At 47.7% G+C, this 21,610-nt stretch overlaps 1 protein-coding gene across 1 annotated transcript in view; it reads right to left on the bottom strand.

Moving 5' to 3' along the window:
• sgsm2 (small G protein signaling modulator 2) overlaps positions 1-21,610 on the bottom strand; it is a 91,096-nt gene that overhangs the window by 15,046 nt on the left and 54,440 nt on the right. The window contains 8 exon segments of the mRNA XM_061217112.1: positions 447-592; positions 4,420-4,484; positions 5,187-5,346; positions 9,284-9,319; positions 9,322-9,414; positions 16,139-16,259; positions 19,113-19,276; positions 21,049-21,116. Coding sequence (XP_061073096.1) covers positions 447-592; positions 4,420-4,484; positions 5,187-5,346; positions 9,284-9,319; positions 9,322-9,414; positions 16,139-16,259; positions 19,113-19,276; positions 21,049-21,116 — 853 coding nt within the window.

The raw sequence follows: 21,610 nt of genomic DNA, 5'->3' as shown, positions 1-21,610 counted from the left end.
GATTTGACTAAGCGACTTCTTGATTTGTATTTGATTCTCATTGATTAAGCTTTGGCAGGACACACATATTGTATGTCATGCCAGCAATGCATTTCAACAGAGTTGACTGAGAGCCTTTGAGAGCCAAAATTGTGTGTGCGTTAGAGAGAGGAAGGCAATGTATCTATGTTTAGGCCTGTGTGTGTGTGTCTCTGAGTGAGAGAGGCAATGTATCCATGTTTACGCCTGTGTGTGTGTCTCTGAGGGAGAGAGGCAGTGTATCTATGTTTGCCGTGTGTGTGTGTGTGGTTGTGTGTGCATGCATGCACTTTTCTGTGTGTGTATGAGTGAGTGAGAGAGGCAGTGTATCTGTTTAGGCATGTGTGTGTGCATGTGTGCACTTGTGTGAAAAGCAGAGGCAGTGCTGGTATCGCCCCCGTGTGGTGGGTGGAGGTGTTGCGGCTCACCTTGCGGTCCTTCTGGTACTTGCTCCAGACATCCTTACTCAGGCCCCCCGAGGCCCCGCTGGGCCGGTCCGGCGGGACGATGTTGTGGTTCACCAGCGCCGACAGGTGTGTGCGCACGGTGGACAGGTGCCGACAGTACGCCAGCCCTGGAGGGAGAGAGACCGTATACACCACCCACATCACCACAACACCACCGCATTACCACAACACCACCAGCATTACCACAACACCACCGCATTACCACAACACCACCCGCATTACCACAACACCACCGCATTACCACAACACCACCCGCATTACCACAACACCACCCGCATTACCACAACACCACCCGCATTACCACAACACCACCGCATTACCACAACACCACCCGCATTACCACAACACCACCCGCATTACCACAACACCACCCGCATTACCACAACACCACTGCATTACCACAACACCACCCGCATTACCACAACACCACCCACATTACCACAACACCACCCGCATTACCACAACACCACCTGCATTACCACCACCCGCATTACCACAACACCACCCGCATTACCACCACCCGCATTACCACAACACCACCCAGCACAACCCACAACACCACCGCATTACCACAACACCACCCGCATTACCACCGCCCGCATTACCACAACACCACCCACATTACCAGAACACCACCCGCATTACCACCGCCCGCATTACCACAACACCACCCGCATTACCACAACACCACCCAGCACAACCCACAACACCACCTCGTCACCACCTCACCTGTCAGTGTTCTGGCTTCATTGCTAGCCAATGGAACTAGGTAACGTTCACTGACACTAGCTAGCTGGCTATCTATTGCTGTTTCATTACCTTCAAACCTGTGTCTGAAGCGATTCTAACATTCCTTATAATAGAGTAGGCTAAATTACAACACTAAAGAAGTTTTATAGCAATGCTAAAGCAATTTATCAATTGAATTGTTCATGTAAATGTTTAAATGATACTTTACATATAATTGAAGTTACTGTTAACAGAGCGTAATGTGAGCTAGCTTGGTACCCGCTGTCACTGTGACTCAGTGGACAGAGGAAATGTAACGTTAGTTATTGAAGGCCTGTGCCACCAAAATATGCATTGAGATTTAGTAGATAGGCTGCTAGTCATATGGGAACCAGTGCCAGTCACTCATACATGCAGGTTTGAGGGGAGACAGGGAAACATGTCACCCCCAATATTGTCATACGATTTCTTACACAGTTGTTATGTGGCTCCCCCAAACTTGGTACCAGGGTTCTGTACCCAACCCTGTGTGTTTGTCTCTGCTAGCGGTAGCTAACTAACATCCGTTTATTTACATAACGGATCAGCTGTGTACAATATGAAAAAGTGGAGTCAGTAACAGATATGAAAGTTGAAAATCGATTTTAGATTGAGTATTTAAGATTTCTTAACCTGGGATAAGATTGGATGATGAGTAAGATATGATAAGATTCTTATGACAAATTTGTGACCTTAGACTTGTCATATCTTACCTTTACAATTAAGATAGGACGTTTCTATAATATGGCCCCAGGTCCAATTCAAAATGAATACCACACTCTTTAACACTTGTGCATGCAGGTTGCTCTTTCTATAGCAGGTAACTGTGTGAGATTGTGTTGGGCAGAAATAAATCTTTTTGAATGAATCTTTAAAGTAAAGCCCCCCTGTTTCTCCTCTTTCTGTCCCCTTACAGATGCTGATGTGTCTCACCTCCTGCTCTCCCACCGCCCTACTACTTGTGCCCTGGACCCCATCCCCTCAAACCTCTTTCAGGCAATCACGCCTGACATCCTCCCATTTGTCACCTCCCTGGTTAACTCCTCTCTGTCCTCTGGTTGCTTTCCCTCATCATTCAAGAGGGCCTACATCACCCCGCTCCTAAAGAAACCCACTCTAGACCCCTCCTGCATTCAAAACTACCGTCCGGTATCTCTCCTTCCTTTTCTATCCAAATCCATTGAACGAGCCGCCTCCAACCAACTCTCTTCCTTCCTCTCACAGAATAACCTGCTGGACCCCCACCAGTCCGGCTTCAGACCTGGCCATTCGACGGAGACTCTTCTCCGTCAATTAGTCCCTTCAGGCTGCACGAGCAACCTCTCTCTCCTCTGTCCTGATCCTTCTTGACCTCTCTGCGGCGTTCGACACGGTCAACCACTCCATCCTCTTAGCCTCCCTGGCATCTACAGGGATCTGTGGCACAGCCTTAGAGTGGATTAAATCTTATCTCTCTGGCCGGTCCTCCCAGGTGTCCTGGGCTGGAGGAGTGTCAACCCCTCGCCCCCTTGTTACAGGAGTCCCCCAGGGCTCAGTCCTCGGACCCCTCCATCTACACGAGATCCCGTGGCCCCGTTATCTCTGCTCATGGCATCTCCTATCATTGTTATGCCGATGACACCCAACTCTTTCTCTCCTTCCCCCCATCAGACACACAGGTCTCTACCCGTATCTCCGCCTGCCTGACAGACATCCAGAGCTGGATGGGCAACCACCATCTAAAGCTCAACCCAGGTAAGATGGAGGTAATCTTCATCCCTGTTTTAACCTATCCCAATGACCTCATCCCCTAATGCAAGAAACCTTGGAGTGGTGATGGACAACAGGCTATCCTTCTCCGAGAACATTGCTACGGTGACCCGGGCGTGCAGGTTCTTCCTGTACAACATCCGAAGAATCCAACCCTTTCTCACCACCTACTCCGCTCAGCTCCTTGTACAAGCAATGGTCCTGTCCCGCCTGGACTATTGCAATTCTCTGCTGGCTGGCCTTCCAGCATCTGCCATCAGACCCCTACAACTCATCCAGAATGCTGCAGCCCGTCTGGTATTCAATGTTCCCAGACATTCACATGTCACCCCCCTGCTCAGCAACCTCCACTGGCTGCCTGTTATGGCTCGCATCAAATTTAAAACTTTGGTGCTCACATACCAGGCAGTTAAAGGATCAGCCCCTGTATATATTATTCAATCCCTTATCAAGACCTATACACCAACAAGACCTGTCCATTCTGCCACTTTGTGCCGTCTGGCGCCTCCCCCTCGCCACACCTGCACTTCACGCTCACGACTGCTGTCTGTCCTGGTCCCACGGTGGTGGAATGACCTCCCGGTGGATGTCAGAACGGCAGAGTCTCTGACCTCCTTCAAGCGCAGTCTGAAGACCCATCTCTTCAGGCTACACCTTTCCCTCCCCAACTCACCACCATGATTAGCCTTAGACTGTAATGGCACTTATGTATAGATATTGTTACTTGTATAGGTATTGTTTTTATTGGCTGTTGTATTGTTGTATTCTAGCTGCCAACTGTGGTATGCTAGTTTGAAAGTTGATTGTACTCTTCAAGGGTTCTGATTTTCTGTATGTTTACACTAGGACTTGGAACTGTACTGTCCTCTCAGGTCCTCTTTGCACTTGTTCTTGTGTTTGATTTACACTTTGTTGTACGTCGCTCTGGATAAGAGTGTCTGCTAAATGCCATGTAATGTAATGTAATGTAATGTAACCAAGTGTCCGATCACCACTCCAAATGATTCATTGGTACACCTGTGCAGGTGGGCAGGCAGTGAAAGGGGGGCTTCTAGTGGGAATGAAAGGCAGCCTATAACAATTCAGATTCAGTGAGAACTGGGGTGGGATTTTCTAAGGAACTGTTCTGACCCACCAGTCTGAACTGATACTGAACTGACCATGCTATGAACTATCTAGTACTAGTGAACTTCTAATACGTTTCTAAAACATTTTCAAACATTTGCTGGAGTGGCTTCACAGCAACATATGCCAGAAAACTAACCACAGGGAAAAATAAAAAAGGCTCATGTGAGGTAAGATGTGTGTGCTAGTAATGCTTATGCCTAGAATCGCACTCCAAACCCAAAATCCTGCGGGTCACGTAAAGTGACTGCAGGGCACAGGTCAGGCAGGTGAGCAGGTAAAAGTCACTCACAGCCGTAAAAGGCTCTGGAGACGATCTGCCTCTTCATATTCTGGCACAACATCTTCAGAGGAATCCTACAGAGAGAGAGCACAGACACCCGCATCAACACCACATCGAACCCAAAATACCCCCCCACACACACACCCGCCCATACCACCCCCCCACACACACACACCCGCCCATACCACCCCCACACACACACACCCGCCCATACCACCCCCCCACACACACACCCGCCCATACCACCCCCCCACACACACACCCGCCCATACCACCCCACACACTAACCAACCGGTCGTGGATGCAGCACTAACCGGTCGTGGCTGCAGCACTAACCGGTCGTGGCTGCAGCACTAACCGGTCGTGGCTGCAGCACTAACCGGTCGTGGCTGCAGCACTAACCGGTCGTGGATGCAGCACTAACTGGTCGTGGCTGCAGCACTAACCGGTCGTGGATGCAGCACTAACCGGTCGTGGATGCAGCACTAACCGGTCGTGGATGCAGCACTAACCGGTCGTGGATGCAGCACTAACCGGTCGTGGATGCAGCACTAACCGGTCGTGGATGCAGCACTAACCGGTCGTGGATGCAGCACTAACCGGTCATGGATGCAGCACTAACCGGTCGTGGATGCAGCACTAACCGGTCGTGGATGCAGCACTAACCGGTCGTGGATGCAGCACTAACCGGTCGTGGATGCAGCACTAACCGGTCGTGGATGCAGCACTAACCGGTCGTGGATGCAGCACTAACCGGTCGTGGATGCAGCACTAACCGGTCATGGATGCAGGTGCATCCGGGTGGGAGCTCGATGGACGCGCTGCTGCCCCCGGTGGAGCAAGACAGGCAGGACGATATGTGGCTGCTACACTCTCCCTGCTGCCATGACAACGGGCTCCCCCCAAATGCCTGCCCCTCCAGAAGCTCTGTGTGGTCTGAGAGAGAGAGAGAGAGAGGGAGAGAGAGGGAGGGATAGAGGGAGGGAGGAGAAGACGCAGAGAGGGAGCGATGATGAGATGAGATGTAAGACTAGATGAGATGTTTTTAGACTGATGGAAAGAGACACTTCTGTTGGGTTTTTCTAATGTAAATTGATGAACATGGAAGATGAGACCCGGAGAGGTTAAATATACTTTAATTTCATATTTGGGTGAACTGCCCCTTTTAGTGTACCTCCAGGTCTCCAGGTCTCCAGTCTCCTCAGTGTCACACACCCATCCTACATTTATCATCACACTGATACTCCCTACAGAGGCACAGCATATAAAATACAACATAATGACACTTCTGCAGTCACTCCCTGTCCCCGCACCCATCACCAGCCTCCTGCACACTGCCTCCTCAGCTCCACCATGAGGCCAATTAAGGTACTGATTCATTCCCATGAATTAAAAATGGTTAAACAACTTATTTGGAGCAGAATATTTAAAAGGGTACAAAGATGTACGAGGCATATGCATTTATGTTGCTGGAAAACATTGTAAAACATAAATATTACTTGAATTGGAAAGGCATGCAACCTGTGACAAAGGCAGCAAAATTCAAACCAAATCAGGTGAAATCTCACTATGTCACAGAATGCAGACACAACATGGGCAAACAGAAGCTTTCACAGAGTTGACTGAGAGAAGGAAACATGCTGGATGCATTTCACCGGAACAACAGAAACAAGAAACAAAAACAAGAGACAGAAGAGCATGTATTTACACACACCCACGCACGTGCGTGCACACAGATAACCCACGCAGGCACCCACAGGCACCCACACACGCACGCACACACACACACACACAGGCACAGGCACCCACACACACGTGAACAGCGACACGGTAAAATGCTCTTCACCTTAATTCTTCAGGTTGGAGCTGGTGGCCTGTCATAAATAGCCTCTCATTTGTTACAAAAAAAGAACAAAGAAGAAGAAGGGAAGGCATTCTGACATTGGTATTGGTGTGGGTTGGTTTGTTTTGGCTATGTGAGTTTGAGTGCTTATTTTAGAGGCAGTGAACGGCGTGTTCGCAGAGAGATCCATGTGTCCACTACAGCAGAACCCCACAGACCGATGTTGATGAAAGGGAACTTTGTGAAGAATTACAGTGAACAGCATTGCACAACACGGGGCCAACACAAGGGAGAACTAACCAAAGCAGAGGGAAGATCAAAAATAAAATCAAAATACAGAGAAGAGATTCCTTACAGATATGCAGAAATACACACATGATAAAAACAAAAAGGTCTTGGTGCAGATATCATGCAGAATAGTCAGGCATGTTGCAGTAGAACCAAAGGAAGGAAAGGAACCCAAAGTGTAACTCACAAGGTAAGGAGGTGCAAAGCAATGCAAAGGAAGACAGCAAAAAATTAAAGCATTTCCCCGGCCACAGAGCCCAGACCCAACAGTGCTGAGAGGAGGAGCCTCCGCCCCCCGATCCGACCCCGAACACAAACACTCCTGAAGTGCAGCCAGGGCTGTTCTGTCAGAACGGATAACAAACCCAGGGAAAGTGTTTGGTTGGACACACTGGGCTCATTCCAGTCGCTTATTTTTTCTTTTCTTTGCTCCATTTCCTGCCCCCAGCTCCACCCACCGGGAGAGGCTAGAGACAGATGCCAGGAAAAGAAGTGAAGTCGGGGAAATCCAGAAAAACGTGAATTAGGCAAATGGAATGGCCTCGCTCCTTCAAACGTCAGTTCGAAGCCACGTCAGTCACAGACGTCACGGGTGTGTGGCAGATGGTGAGAGGTGGATCCACAAGTCGATCATCGCTTTCTGAAAAAATAGTAATGCAAAGGATGTGCTCGTGTTTCCTCGTGAGGAAGGATGGTTCGAGAGTTCCTAACTTCTACTTCTAGCTCCTAGAAGGAACATTTCTCGGGTGGGAATGTCCTTAAAGATGGCGGACCTCGATCAATTTCCAGGTCAGGAGCAAGGCAAAGAACAAAGTCTAGAAGAATAAGCGATTGGAATGAGCCCCCTTTAGTGGCATAGGAATGGAATTGGCGTGATTGTGCTCAGGGGCAGAAGGTATGTGAGAGAAAACTGCTCTGAGTGCCCTTCCCCCTGTGTGTTCTAGACATAGCCACACAATCGCTTCACAGCAGAGATGGAGAGAGATAGAGGAGGATCCGGGGGGGCCCTCAGGACCGGCGTGACACGGTATAAGTCAGTGTCGGGAATCTGATTCCCAGGACCCGGTCGCCATGGAAACAGTGAGGCGAGAGGAGGCTACATATGCCAGGTGACCGAGGACATCCAGAGCGCCGAGAACATCAGCACTTCCACTCAATGACAACAGCGCAAGCACGGGGGAACGGCTACTCAGCCTGACTCCACACGGAATTTATATTCAAAGGTAAATTTGCTATGTTAGTCCTTATGGTTCAACCGTTAAAGCACAGATTTTGAACGATAACAAACTTTTAAATGCTTCTGCGGCTGCTACTTGCGTAGTGTTTTTACAGCGTTTCTGATTCGGGGAAAATGCCAAGCGAGGGACCCCAGCGTCCCTCCTCACCTGCAACGACCCTGACGGCCTGCAGACCTCCCGACTCCCTCCTCTCCTCTCCCTCTCTCTCCCCTCCTCCCTCCTCTCCTCTCCCTCTCTCTCCCCTCCTCCCTCCTCTCCCCTCCTCCCTCCTCTCCTCTCCTCTCCCTCCTCTCCCTCCTCTCCCTCTCTCTCCCCTCCTCCCTCCTCTCCCCTCCTCCCTCCTCTCCTCTCCTCTCCCTCCTCTCTCTCCCCTCCTCCCTCCTCTCCCCTCCTCCCTCCTCTCCTCTCCTCTCCCTCCTCTCCCCTCCTCCCTCCTCTCCCCTCCTCCCTCCTCTCCTCTCCTCTCCCTCCTCTCCCCTCCTCCCTCCTCTCCTCTCCTCTCCCTCCTCTCCCCTCCTCCCTCCTCTCCCCTCCTCCCTCCTCTCCTCTCCCTCTCTCTCCCCTCCTCCCTCCTCTCCTCTCCTCTCCCCTCCTCCCTCCTCTCCCCTCCTCCCTCCTCTCCCCTCTCAATCCTCTCAAATTCACAATTCTAGATTCAGTCAAAGCGACTTCTCTTTGCCTCAGTCTCTCTCGACCTCTCTCTTTGCCTCAGTCTCTCTCTCCCTCTCTCCTTGCCTCAGTCTCTCTCTCCCTCTCTCTTTGCCTCAGTCTCTCTCTCCCTCTCTCTTTGCCTCAGTTTCTCTCCCTCTCTCTTTGCCTCAGTCTCTCTCTCCCTCTCTCTTTGCCTCAGTCTCTCTCTCTCTTTCTCTCTCTCTTTGCCTCTGTCTCTCTCTCCCTCTCTCTTTGCCTCAGTTTCTCTCCCTCTCTCTTTGCCTCAGTCTCTCTCTCCCTCTCTCTTTGCCTCAGTCTCTCTCTCTCTTTCTCTCTCTCTTTGCCTGTCTCTCTCTCCCTCTCTCTTTGCCTCAGTCTCTCTCTCCCTCTCTCTTTGCCTCAGTCTCTCTCCCTCTCTCTTTGCCTCAGTCTCTCTCTCCCTCTCTCTTTGCCTCAGTCTCTCTCTCCCTCTCTCTTTGCCTCAGTCTCTCTCCCTCTCTCTTTGCCTCTGTCTCTCCCTCTCTCTTTGCCTCAGTCTCTCTCTCCCTCTCTCTTTGCCTCAGTCTCTCTCTCCCTCTCTCTTTGCCTCAGTCTCTCTCTCCCTCTCTCTCTGCCTCAGTCTCTCTCCCTCTCTCTTTGCCTCAGTCTCTCTCTCCCTCTCTCTTTGCCTCAGTCTCTCTCTCCCTCTCTCTTTGCCTCAGTCTCTCTCCCTCTCTCTTTGCCTCAGTCTCTCTCTCGCTCTCTCTCTCGGTGGCGGTTGCCGTGGCAGCACGGCCTCCTGCTGGCCTGATTGGCTCCCCTGCAGCACTGTTGGGTGGGGGTGAGGCGCAGGTCTGGTGTTGGAGATAAAAACCTTTCATGGCATTGGGGTCTGTGAGGTTCCGCGAGTCATTGAGATCATGGCGTGGAGTCTATCTTCCTCCTCCTCATCATCGTCCAGCGAGGGCGCGCGACTGCCCGTGGTGTGGTGGTAGTTTATAGTGACTGCTCGGGCAATAAGAGAACACAGTTTAGCACCCTCCAAAGAGAGCTTCCCCACGCAGTGCTCACTAACTCACTCTCCTTACACATGCAGTACTCACTCTCTACTCACACAGTACTCAATCACTTACTCTCTACTCACACAGTACTCACTAACTCACTCTCTACTCACACAGTACTCACTAACTCACTCAATCTACTCACACAGTACTCACTAACTCACTCTCTACTCACACAGTACTCACTAACTCACTCACTCTCTACTCACCCAGTACTCACTAACTTACTCTCTACTCACACAGTACTCACTAACTCACTCACTCTCTACTCACACAGTTATCACTAACTCACTCACTCCCTACTCACACAGTACTCACTAACTCACTCCCTACTCACACAGTACTCACTAACTCAATCTACTCACACAGTACTCACTAACTCACTCACTCTCTACTCACACAGTACTCACTAACTCAATCTACTCACACAGAACTCACTAACTCACTCCCTCCCTACTCACACAGTCCTCACTAACTCACTCAATCTCTACTCACACAGTACTCACTAACTCACTCTCTACTCACACAGTACTCACAAACTCACTCACTCCCTACTCACACAGTACTCACTAACTCAATCTACTCACACAGTACTCACTAACTCACTCAATCTCTACTCACACAGTACTCACTAACTCACTCTCTACTCACACAGTACTCACAAACTCACTCACTCCCTACTCACACAGTACTCACTAACTCAATCTACTCACACAGTACTCACTAACTCACTCAATCTCTACTTCAATCTCTACTCACCAGTCCCTCACTAACTCAATCTACTCACACAGTACTCACTAACTCAATCTACTCACACAGTACTCACTAACTCACTCACTCCCTACTCACACAGTACTCACTAACTCAATCTACTCACACAGTACTCACTAACTCACTCAATCTCTACTCACACAGTCCTCACTAACTCACTCAATCTCTACTCACACAGTACTCACTACTCACTCTCTACTCACACAGTACTCACAAACTCACTCACTCCTACTCACACAGTACTCACTCACTCTCTACTCTCACAGTTCTCACTAACTCACTCCCTCCTACTCACACAGTACTCACTAACTCACTCCCTACTCACACAGTACTCACTAACTCACTCCTACTCACACAGTACTCACTAACTCACTCACTCCCTACTCACACAGTACTCACTACTCATCTACTCACACAGTACTCACTAACTCACTCAATCTCTACTCACACAGTCCTCACTAACTCACTCAATCTCTACTCACACAGTACTCACTAACTCACTCCTACTCACACAGTACTCACTAACTCAATCTACTCACACAGTACTCACTAACTCAATCTACTCACACAGTACTCACTAACTCACTCCCTCCTACTCACACAGTCCTCACTAACTCACTCAATCTCTACTCACAGAGTACTCACTAACTCACTCTCTACTCACACAGTACTCACAAACTCACTCACTCCCTACTCACACAGTACTCACTAACTCACTCAATCTCTACTCACACAGTCCTCACTAACTCACTCATCTCTACTCACACAGTACTCACTAACTCACTCAATCTCTACTCACACAGTACTCACTAACTCACAATCTCTACTCACACAGTACTCACTAACTCACTCAATCTCTACTCACACAGTCCTCACTAACTCACTCAATCTCTACTCACACAGTACTCACTAACTCACTCTCTACTCACACAGTACTCACTAACTCACTCAATCTCTACTCACACAGTACTCACTAACTCAATCTACTCACACAGTACTCACTAACTCAATCTACTCACACAGTACTCACTAACTCACTCAATCTCTACTCACACAGTCCTCACTAACTCACTCAATCTCTACTCACACAGTACTCACTAACTCACTCCCTACTCACACAGTACTCACTAACTCAATCTACTCACACAGTACTCACTAACTCACTCACTCCCTACTCACACAGTACTCACTAACTCAATCTACTCACACAGTACTCACTAACTCACTCAATCTCTACTCACACAGTCCTCACTAACTCACTCAATCTCTACTCACACAGTACTCACTACTCACTCCCTACTCACACAGTACTCACTAACTCAATCTACTCACACAGTACTCACTAACTCAATCTACTCACACAGTACTCACTAACTCACTCCCTCCCTACTCACACAGTCCTCACTAACTCACTCAATCTCTACTCACAGAGTACTCACTAACTCACTCTCTACTCACACAGTACTCACAAACTCACTCACTCCCTACTCACACAGTACTCACTAACTCACTCAATCTCTACTCACACAGTCCTCACTAACTCACTCAATCTCTACTCACACAGTACTCACTAACTCACTCAATCTCTACTCACACAGTACTCACTAACTCACTCAATCTCTACTCACACAGTACTCACTAACTCACTCAATCTCTACTCACACAGTCCTCACTAACTCACTCAATCTCTACTCACACAGTACTCACTAACTCACTCTCTACTCACACAGTACTCACTAACTCACTCAATCTCTACTCACACAGTACTCACTAACTCAATCTACTCACACAGTACTCACTAACTCACTCACTCTATACTCTCACAGTTCTCACTAATTCACTCACTCCCTACTCACACAGTACTCACTAACTCAATCTACTCACACAGTACTCACTAACTCACTCAATCTCTACTCACACAGTCCTCACTAACTCACTAAATCTCTACTCACACAGTACTCACTAACTCACTCTCTACTCACACAGTACTCACAAACTCACTCACTCCCTACTCACACAGTACTCACTAACTCACTCAATCTCTACTCACACAGTCCTCACTAACTCACTCAATCTCTACTCACACAGTACTCACTAACTCACTCAATCTCTACTCACACAGTACTCACAAACTCACTCACTCTCTACTCTCACAGTTCTCACTAACTCACTCCCTCCCTACTCACACAGTACTCACTAACTCACTCCCTACTCACACAGTACTCACTAACTCACTCCCTACTCACACAGTACTCACTAACTCACTCACTCCCTACTCACACAGTACTCACTAACTCACTCAATCTCTACTCACACAGTCCTCACTAACTCACTCAATCTCTACTCACACAGTCCTCACTAACTCACTCAATCTCTACTCACACAGTACTCACTAACTCACTCTCTACTCACACAGTACTCACTAACTCACTCAATCTCTACTCACACAGTCCTCACTAACTCACTCAATCTCTACTCACACAGTACTCACGAACTCACTCTCTACTCACACAGTACTCACTAACTCACTCTCTACTCACACAGTACTCACTAACTCACTCAATCTCTACTCACACAGTCCTCACTAACTCACTCCCTACTCACACAGTACTCACTAACTCACTCTCTACTCACACAGTACTCACTAACTCACTCAATCTCTACTCAAACAGTCCTCACTAACTCACTCAATCTCTACTCACACAGTCCTCACTAACTCACTCAATCTCTACTCACAAACTCACTCTCTACTCACACAGTACTCACAAACTCACTCTCTACTCACACAGTACTCACTAACTCAATCTACTCACACAGTACTCACTAACTCAATCTACTCACACAGTACTCACTAACTCACTCTCTACTCACACAGTACTCACTAACTCACTCAATCTCTACTCACACAGTACTCACTAACTCACTCACTCCCTACTCACACAGTACTCACTAACTCAATCTACTCACATAGTACTCACTAACTCACTCACTCTCTACTCACACAGTACTCACTAACTCACTCACACTCTACTCACACAGTACTCACTAACTCACTCACTCTCTACTCACACAGTCCTCACTAACTCACTCCCTACTCACACAGTACTCACTAACTCACTCTCTACTCACACAGTACTCACTAACTCAATCTACTCACACAGTCCTCACTAACTCACTCTCTACTTACACAGTACTCACTAATTCACTCAATCTCTACTCACACAGTTCTCGCTAACTCACTCACTCCCTACTCACACAGTACTCACTAACTCACTCCCTACTCACTAACTCACTCTCTACTCACACAGTACTCACTAACTCAATCTACTCACACAGTACTCACTAACTCACTCAATCTCTACTCACACAGTCCTCACTAACTCACTCAATCTCTACTCACACAGTACTCACTAACTCACTCTCTACTCACACAGTACTCACAAACTCACTCACTCCTACTCACACAGTACTCACTAACTCACTCACTCTCTACTCACACAGTACTCACTAACTCAATCTACTCACACAGTACTCACTAACTCACTCAATCTCTACTCACACAGTCCTCACTAACTCACTGAATCTCTACTCACACAGTACTCACTAACTCACTCTCTACTCACACAGTACTCACAAACTCACTCACTCTCTACTATCACAGTTCTCACTAACTCACTCACTCCCTACTCACACAGTACTCACTAACTCAATCTACTCACACAGTACTCACTAACTCACTCTCTACTCACACAGAATTCACTCACTCTCTACTCACACAGTACTCACTAACTCACTCACTCTCTACTCACACAGTCCTCACTAACTCACTCACTCTCTACTCACACAGTACTCACTAACTCACTCACTCCCTACTCACACAGTACTCACTAACTCACTCCCTACTCACACAGTACTCACTAACTCACTCACTCCTACTCACACAGTACTCACTAACTCACTCACTCCCTACTCACACAGTACTCACTAACTCACTCCCTACTCACACAGTACTCACTAACTCACTCACTCCTACTCACACAGTACTCACTAACTCACTCACTCTCTACTCACACAGTACTCACTAACTCACTCTCTACTCACACGGTACTCACTAACTCAATCTACTCACACAGTCCTCACTAACTCACTCTCTACTTACACAGTTCTCACTAACTCACTCACTCTCTACTCACACAGTACTCACTAACTCACTCAATCTCTACTCACACAGTACTCACTAACTCACTCACTCCCTACTCACACAGTACTCACTAACTCACTCCCTACTCACACAGTACTCACTAACTCACTCACTCCCTACTCACACAGTACTCACTAACTCACTCACTCCTACTCACACAGTACTCACTAACTCACTCCCTACTCACACAGTACTCACTAACTCACTCACTCCTACTCACACAGTACTCACTATCTCACTCACTCTCTACTCACACAGTACTCACTAACTCACTCTACTCACACAGTACTCACTAACTCAATCTACTCACACAGTACTCACTAACTCACTCAATCTCTACTCACACAGTACTCACTAACTCCCTTGATCTACTCAGTACTCACTAACTCACTCTACTCACACAGTACTCACTAACTCAATCTACTCACACAGTCCTCACTAACTCACTCAATCTCTACTCACACAGTACTCACTAACTCACTTGATCTACTCACACAGTCCTCACTAACTCAATCTACTCACACAGTACTCACTAACTCACTCAATCTCTACTCACACAGTACTCACTAACTCACTCTACTCACACAGTACTCACTAACTCAATCTACTCACACAGTCCTCACTAACTCACTCAATCTCTACTCACACAGTACTCACTAACTCACTTGATCTACTCACACAGTCCTCACTAACTCAATCTACTCACACAGTACTCACTAACTCACTCAATCTCTACTCACACAGTCCTCACTAACTCAATCTACTCACACAGTCCTCACTAACTCACTCAATCTCTCCTCACACAGTCCTCACTAACTCACTTGATCTACTCACACAGTACTCACTAACTCAATCTACTCACACAGTCCTCACTAACTCACTCAATCTCTACTCACACAGTACTCACTAACTCACTCTCTACTCACACAGTACTCACTAACTCACTGCTACTCTACTCACTTGCATGCACTCTCAGAAATAAAGGTGTGAAAAGTGCCTTAAAAGGTACAAATGCTTGTTGCTGGGGCGGTATCCTATAGGCACATAAAAACCATAGCCAGCAATATATATATCTTTTTGGAAAACATACTAATTTGTGCCCAAAGAGCACATTACTGTATTTTCATGGTGCATTTGAACAAAAAAAAATCACTTTATTCCTGAGAGTAGATTCACATACATGACAGACACATTTACCCCCTCTGTCTCACACATATACACACTCACACACACACACACACACACATGCACACATACACACACTGCACACACAGGACTTCATATTCCCCTGTCAGCTGCTCTCGAGGATATGGGGTCTCCCTGCACTACCATGTTGTGTAATGTTCCCTGACACCTTTCTGTGTCGTTCTGCCGTGTCAAACACACACACACACACCACACACACACCCAGCTGAGTCCTGACTGGTCAGATTCGGAAACGGCAGTGTTGCTGTCCCAGGATTGGTGGAGATTCAGGAAGAGCAACTTGGACTCTGGAGGAATACTACAGCAGAGCTCTCATGCACAGGCATGAAAGTGACTGAACCACAGGTCCCCCACACACAGAGCGCTTCCTCCAAACGCCCCACCCGGCCTCCCAGCTGAGCCCGCACACTGTGAGGCCCCAGACTGTGTAATAACACACACACTCACTGGACTCGTGGGGCCCAGACTGTGTAATAACACACACACTCACTGGACTCGTGCCGGTGGCCGGGGTACACGATGCGGAAGACGTAGTCGGCAACCTCCTCCTCATCCTCCCCCACCAGCCGAGCCGTGCTGTTCCTCTTCCTGAGCTTCGGGAAGACCTTACCCTGCAGAACACACACACACGCACACACACACACACACCACACACACACACACCACACACAGACACACACACACACACACACACACACACACCACACACACACACACCACACACAGACACACACACACACACACACACCACACACAGACACACACACACACAGACACGTGCATGCGCACACACACAGACACAGACACACACACCACTATCAGGCTGGTCTGAGTGCGTCTCTATCAGGCTGGTCTCAGTGCGTCTCTATCAGGCTGGTCTCAGTGCGTCTCTATCAGGCTGGTCTGAGTGCGTCTCTATCAGGCTGGTCTGAGTGCGTCTCTATCAGGCTGGTCTCAGTGCGTCTCTATCAGGCTGGTCTCAGTGCGTCTCTATCAGGCTGGTCTCAGTGCGTCTCTATCAGGCTGGTCTGAGTGCGTCTCTATCAGGCTGGTCTCAGTGCGTCTCTATCAGGCTGGTCTGAGTGCGTCTCTATCAGGCTGGTCTGAGTGCGTCTCTATCAGGCTGGTCTCAGTGCGTCTCTATCAGCTGGTCTGAGTGCGTCTCTATCAGGCTGGTCTGAGTGCGTCTCTATCAGGCTGGTCTGAGTGCGTCTCTATCAGGCTGGTCTGAGTGCGTCTCTATCAGGCTGGTCTCAGTGCGTCTCTATCAGGCTGGTCTCAGGCACAGTGCACAGCAGCCCTGGAGTGGAGGACATGGGCTGCCATAGTTAACCTGTCTGTCTGTGCCTGACCACAGGCCTGTCCTAATGTGTGAACTCCTTTAGGGACCATGAAACGAGACTTCCCATGATCCCACAGGACACTTCCGCAGCATCCACCCAGGCATGACGTCCAGTTACGGTTAAGCCAATAGCCAACACTATAACGGCGGGAACAATACACCTTCGCAGTATAAGAGCAAGGACAGGCTGTCTGGCCCTCTCTGGCCCTTTTCACCTCTGGACCCATCTGGCCTCTCACCCTGCTCTCCGCACTCAGACAGAGGCCCCCACAGCGCACCACCAGGCCTACGGACACACCTAGTTCACTTTGTGGCTGATAGTGAGTGGAAACTGGTGTACGCAAACCGCTACATCAGCTTACCACTACAAACTACAGCAACCTTTCTACATGGAAAACGGACCAGCGGACATCTTTCAGCACGACATTGTGCAGCATACGGGATCACCCCTGCCCAGGACAACGATTCACAGCACCATCACCACTTCCACAAGGACTGCATGTCTTTTAGATCCAGCAATGCGTATGGACTCAGTAAGAATAAACAAACATTCCAGGCATAGCCAGGGTTTAGCTTAGTGTTAACTGTTATTGTGAACCTGTGCTTTTATATTGGTTTTCGTTATCATTTGAATGCATTCTGTTAGCTGTATGTTTACGTGACTAGATTTGCCATCTTTTGTGTATATATAGAGTTAAACTACTCAAGTAGTCACTCTTCTCACAGCTAACACTAACACTCCCACCCAGAACTCTAGTTAACTACCCAAGCCAGCTACTCTTACCTTTCCTTTGTTCAAGGGACACGTGTGCTTACGTGCGCTTGTGCGTGCACACACACACAGACACACACACACATACACACACACACCTAACTTCACGTTAGTTCAACCCCATATCTGTTCGGTGTGTGTACATCTGTTTAATAAATATATTTAATTAAACCTGCTGTCTGTTTTGGTGTCGCATAGACATGAGCCAAGTCAAAACAGTCTTTCAAAGAACTTCCAACCTTCAGGTTATCTGTATGTTTTTAATTATTAATTATATTTGTGGTTTGATATTCAGATAACAGTAATTTTATGAGACTGATTACTTTTTGCAGTTATACTGCTACATAACATTACATTACTGGCATTTGGCTGACGCTCTTATCCAGAGCGACGTACAGTTCATTAGACTAAGCAGGAGACAATCCTCCCCAGGAGCAATGCAGGGTTAAGAGCCTTGCTCAAGGGCCCAATGGCTGTGCGGATCGTATTGTGGCTACACCGGGATTAGAACCACCGACCTTGGGCGTCCCAGTCATTTACCTTAACCACTACGCTACAGGCTGCCCTACATTAATTGGCTCCATACATGAGGATTATTAGTATGAAATGTTGTATGTATCAATCCTAGCAATCTACACTTAGCGTGTAGGTAGGGGCGTATCCCACACAATTTGAGCGCCCTGTGCAAGGATTGAGATGTATATGTTTCTAATAATCATCCTCACTATTTCACAGAGTTAAATCCCTTCGTTATTTGGCGGCCCGTGTGAAGACCCTACACTCCATACCACCCTTTCTATTGCAGGAGAGAGACCAGTGTGTAACTCAGCTACACACTGGTCTCTACACCAACTAGTGCTGGGCTTCATAGATCCAGTCGACAGTGTGTCGGAGGGATGTAGGCAGAGCCTTCCGAGGGGGAACGCAAACATGCGTCCGCCATTGTTCTGAATAGAAAGCCATTGTAGATTGTTGCTATTTTAGTATTTTAATAAATAATAATGTCAGAAAATCGCATTCAATCATTATATTTAAAGAGGTATTTTGGCAAATAAATCTAAATAAAGACTGTCCTCATGTGGTTACATTGTGGACGTCAACTACATTATAACCATGAAAAGTAGAGTAAGCATCTAGACTAACTAACCAGACTGCCGAGTTCATAGTAATAATTTGGTTTCACTCCTAACATCCCAGAAGTGTACCGAGTTCATAGTAATAATTTGGTTTCACGTCTAACATCCCAGAAGTGGTGTTAATGATTTCATTGTATGGGCTAGTACTGTAGCCGTTGTTAGCTACAGGCTTCTCGGCAATTGAATAAAAGAATAAAAGCGGACGACGCCTCACCTTGCCCCGCTGGGACCAGAGCGGGGGCTCCAGCTGCCCCCGAGGGAGCAGGCCGGTCTCCAGGCAGGACAGGAGGGCCAGCAGGTGCCCCCCAGGGGGGAAGTGCAAGGGGGGGCGCTGGATGCCGTCCTGGCTCACCAGCACCAGGGTGCCCCCCGAGTCAGCTGCAGAAAAACATGCACCACACACACTATAGTCACATACACACACCACACTATAGTCACATACACACACCACACGACAGTCACATACACACACCACACTATAGTCACATACACACACCACACTATAGTCACACCACACACAGCGGAAGCCAACACCACACACCACTATACACACTATACACACACCACACTATAGTCACATACACACACCACACTATAGTCACATACACACACCACACGACAGTCACATACACACACCACACTATAGTCACATACACACACCACACGACAGTCACATACACACACCACACTATAGTCACATACACACACCACACTATAGTCACATACACACACCTCACACACGACAGTCACATACACACACCACACACGACAGTCACATACACACACCACACTATAGTCACATACACACACCACACACACGACAGTCACATACACACATCACACACCATAGTCACATACACACACCACACTATAGTCACATACACACACCTCACACAGGATAGTCACATACACACCTCACACAGGATAGTCACATACACACCTCACACAGGATAGTCACATACACACACCTCACACACGACAGTCACATACACACATCACACACCATAGTCACATACACACACCACACTATAGTCACATACACACACCTCACACAGGATAGTCACATACACACATCACACACCATAGTCACATACATACACCACACACACGATAGTCACAAACACACACCACACTATAGTCACATACACACACCACACACATGATAGTCACATACACACACCACACTATAGTCACATACACACACCTCACACAGGATAGTCACATACACACACCACACACGATAGTCACATACACACACCACACACACGATAGTCACATACACACATCACACACCATAGTCACATACACACACCACACTATAGTCACATACACACACCTCACACAGGATAGTCACATACACACATCACACACCATAGTCACATACATACATCACACACCATAGTCACATACATACACCACACACACGATAGTCACATACACACACCACACTATAGTCACATACACACACCACACACGATAGTCACATACACACACCACACTATAGTCACATACACACACCTCACACAGGATAGTCACATACACACACCTCACACAGGATAGTCACATACACACACCACACACGATAGTCACATACACACACCACACACACGGTAGTCACATACACACACCACACTATAGTCACATACACACACCTCACACAGGATAGTCACATACACACACCTCACACAGGATAGTCACATACACACACCTCACACAGGATAGTCACATACACACACCTCACACAGGATAGTCACATACACACACCTCACACAGGATAGTCACATACACACACCTCACACAGGATAGTCACATACACACACCTCACACAGGATAGTCACATACACACACCTCACACAGGATAGTCACATACACACACCACACACAGGATAGTCACATACACACACCTCACACAGGATAGTCACAAACACACATCTCACACAGGATAGTCACATACACACACCTCACACAGGATAGTCACATACACACACCTCACACAGGATAGTCACATACACACCACACCCGGTGTCACATGCACACATCACACCAGGCACTGACCTTTATGGCACCTGAACATTACAGCTATAATAATTGAGCACTGTCAAGAATATCATTACGGTACAGTGACAAACAAATACAAAAAATATGCTCACCTCGTTGGTGACAGTGCAGGCACACAATCTGGCGAATAGGCACAGTCAGGGCATAGTCCCAGTAAATACTGATGGAGAGAGAGGGGGGGGGAGAGAGATTTTGTATTTTTGTTATTCAGTTTTTAGACCAAACGTTAGAGCATGAGTGTGTTTTTCAAAAATCAAAAATCTCATCATCACCAACCTGGCAAAAGAACCCCACATCACACACACAAAACATGGGGAGACATACCTAAAATAAGATGATCTTTTATCACCTGTATGTGTCACAGATAAGCTGAGCTCTTATATCCAGCAATGGATTTTTTAATTGGAATACTTAAATTGGTGAGTTTATCCAGCTAACCCAGTAACCCTACTGTGTGATATACTAGACCCACTTGCCAGAAGGTTTTTGTTGTAACCAGGAACTCACACACCTGGTTTAACTAATCAAGGGTATTTTTGGCGGTTTGATTGGTGGTTCAGTCATTAAATGAGGTTTGGGAGTTCCTGGTTAAAACAAAAACTTCCTGGCAAGTGGGTCCTGAAGACTGGAGTTGGCAAACACTGAACTAGACAG

This window comes from Conger conger, chromosome 13 (assembly GCF_963514075.1).
Source record: "Conger conger chromosome 13, fConCon1.1, whole genome shotgun sequence".
In the NCBI taxonomy this organism is placed as follows: domain Eukaryota; kingdom Metazoa; phylum Chordata; class Actinopteri; order Anguilliformes; family Congridae; genus Conger; species Conger conger.
Note: the sequence above shows the minus strand (reverse complement) of the source record. Positions and strands in the feature narration are given on the sequence as shown.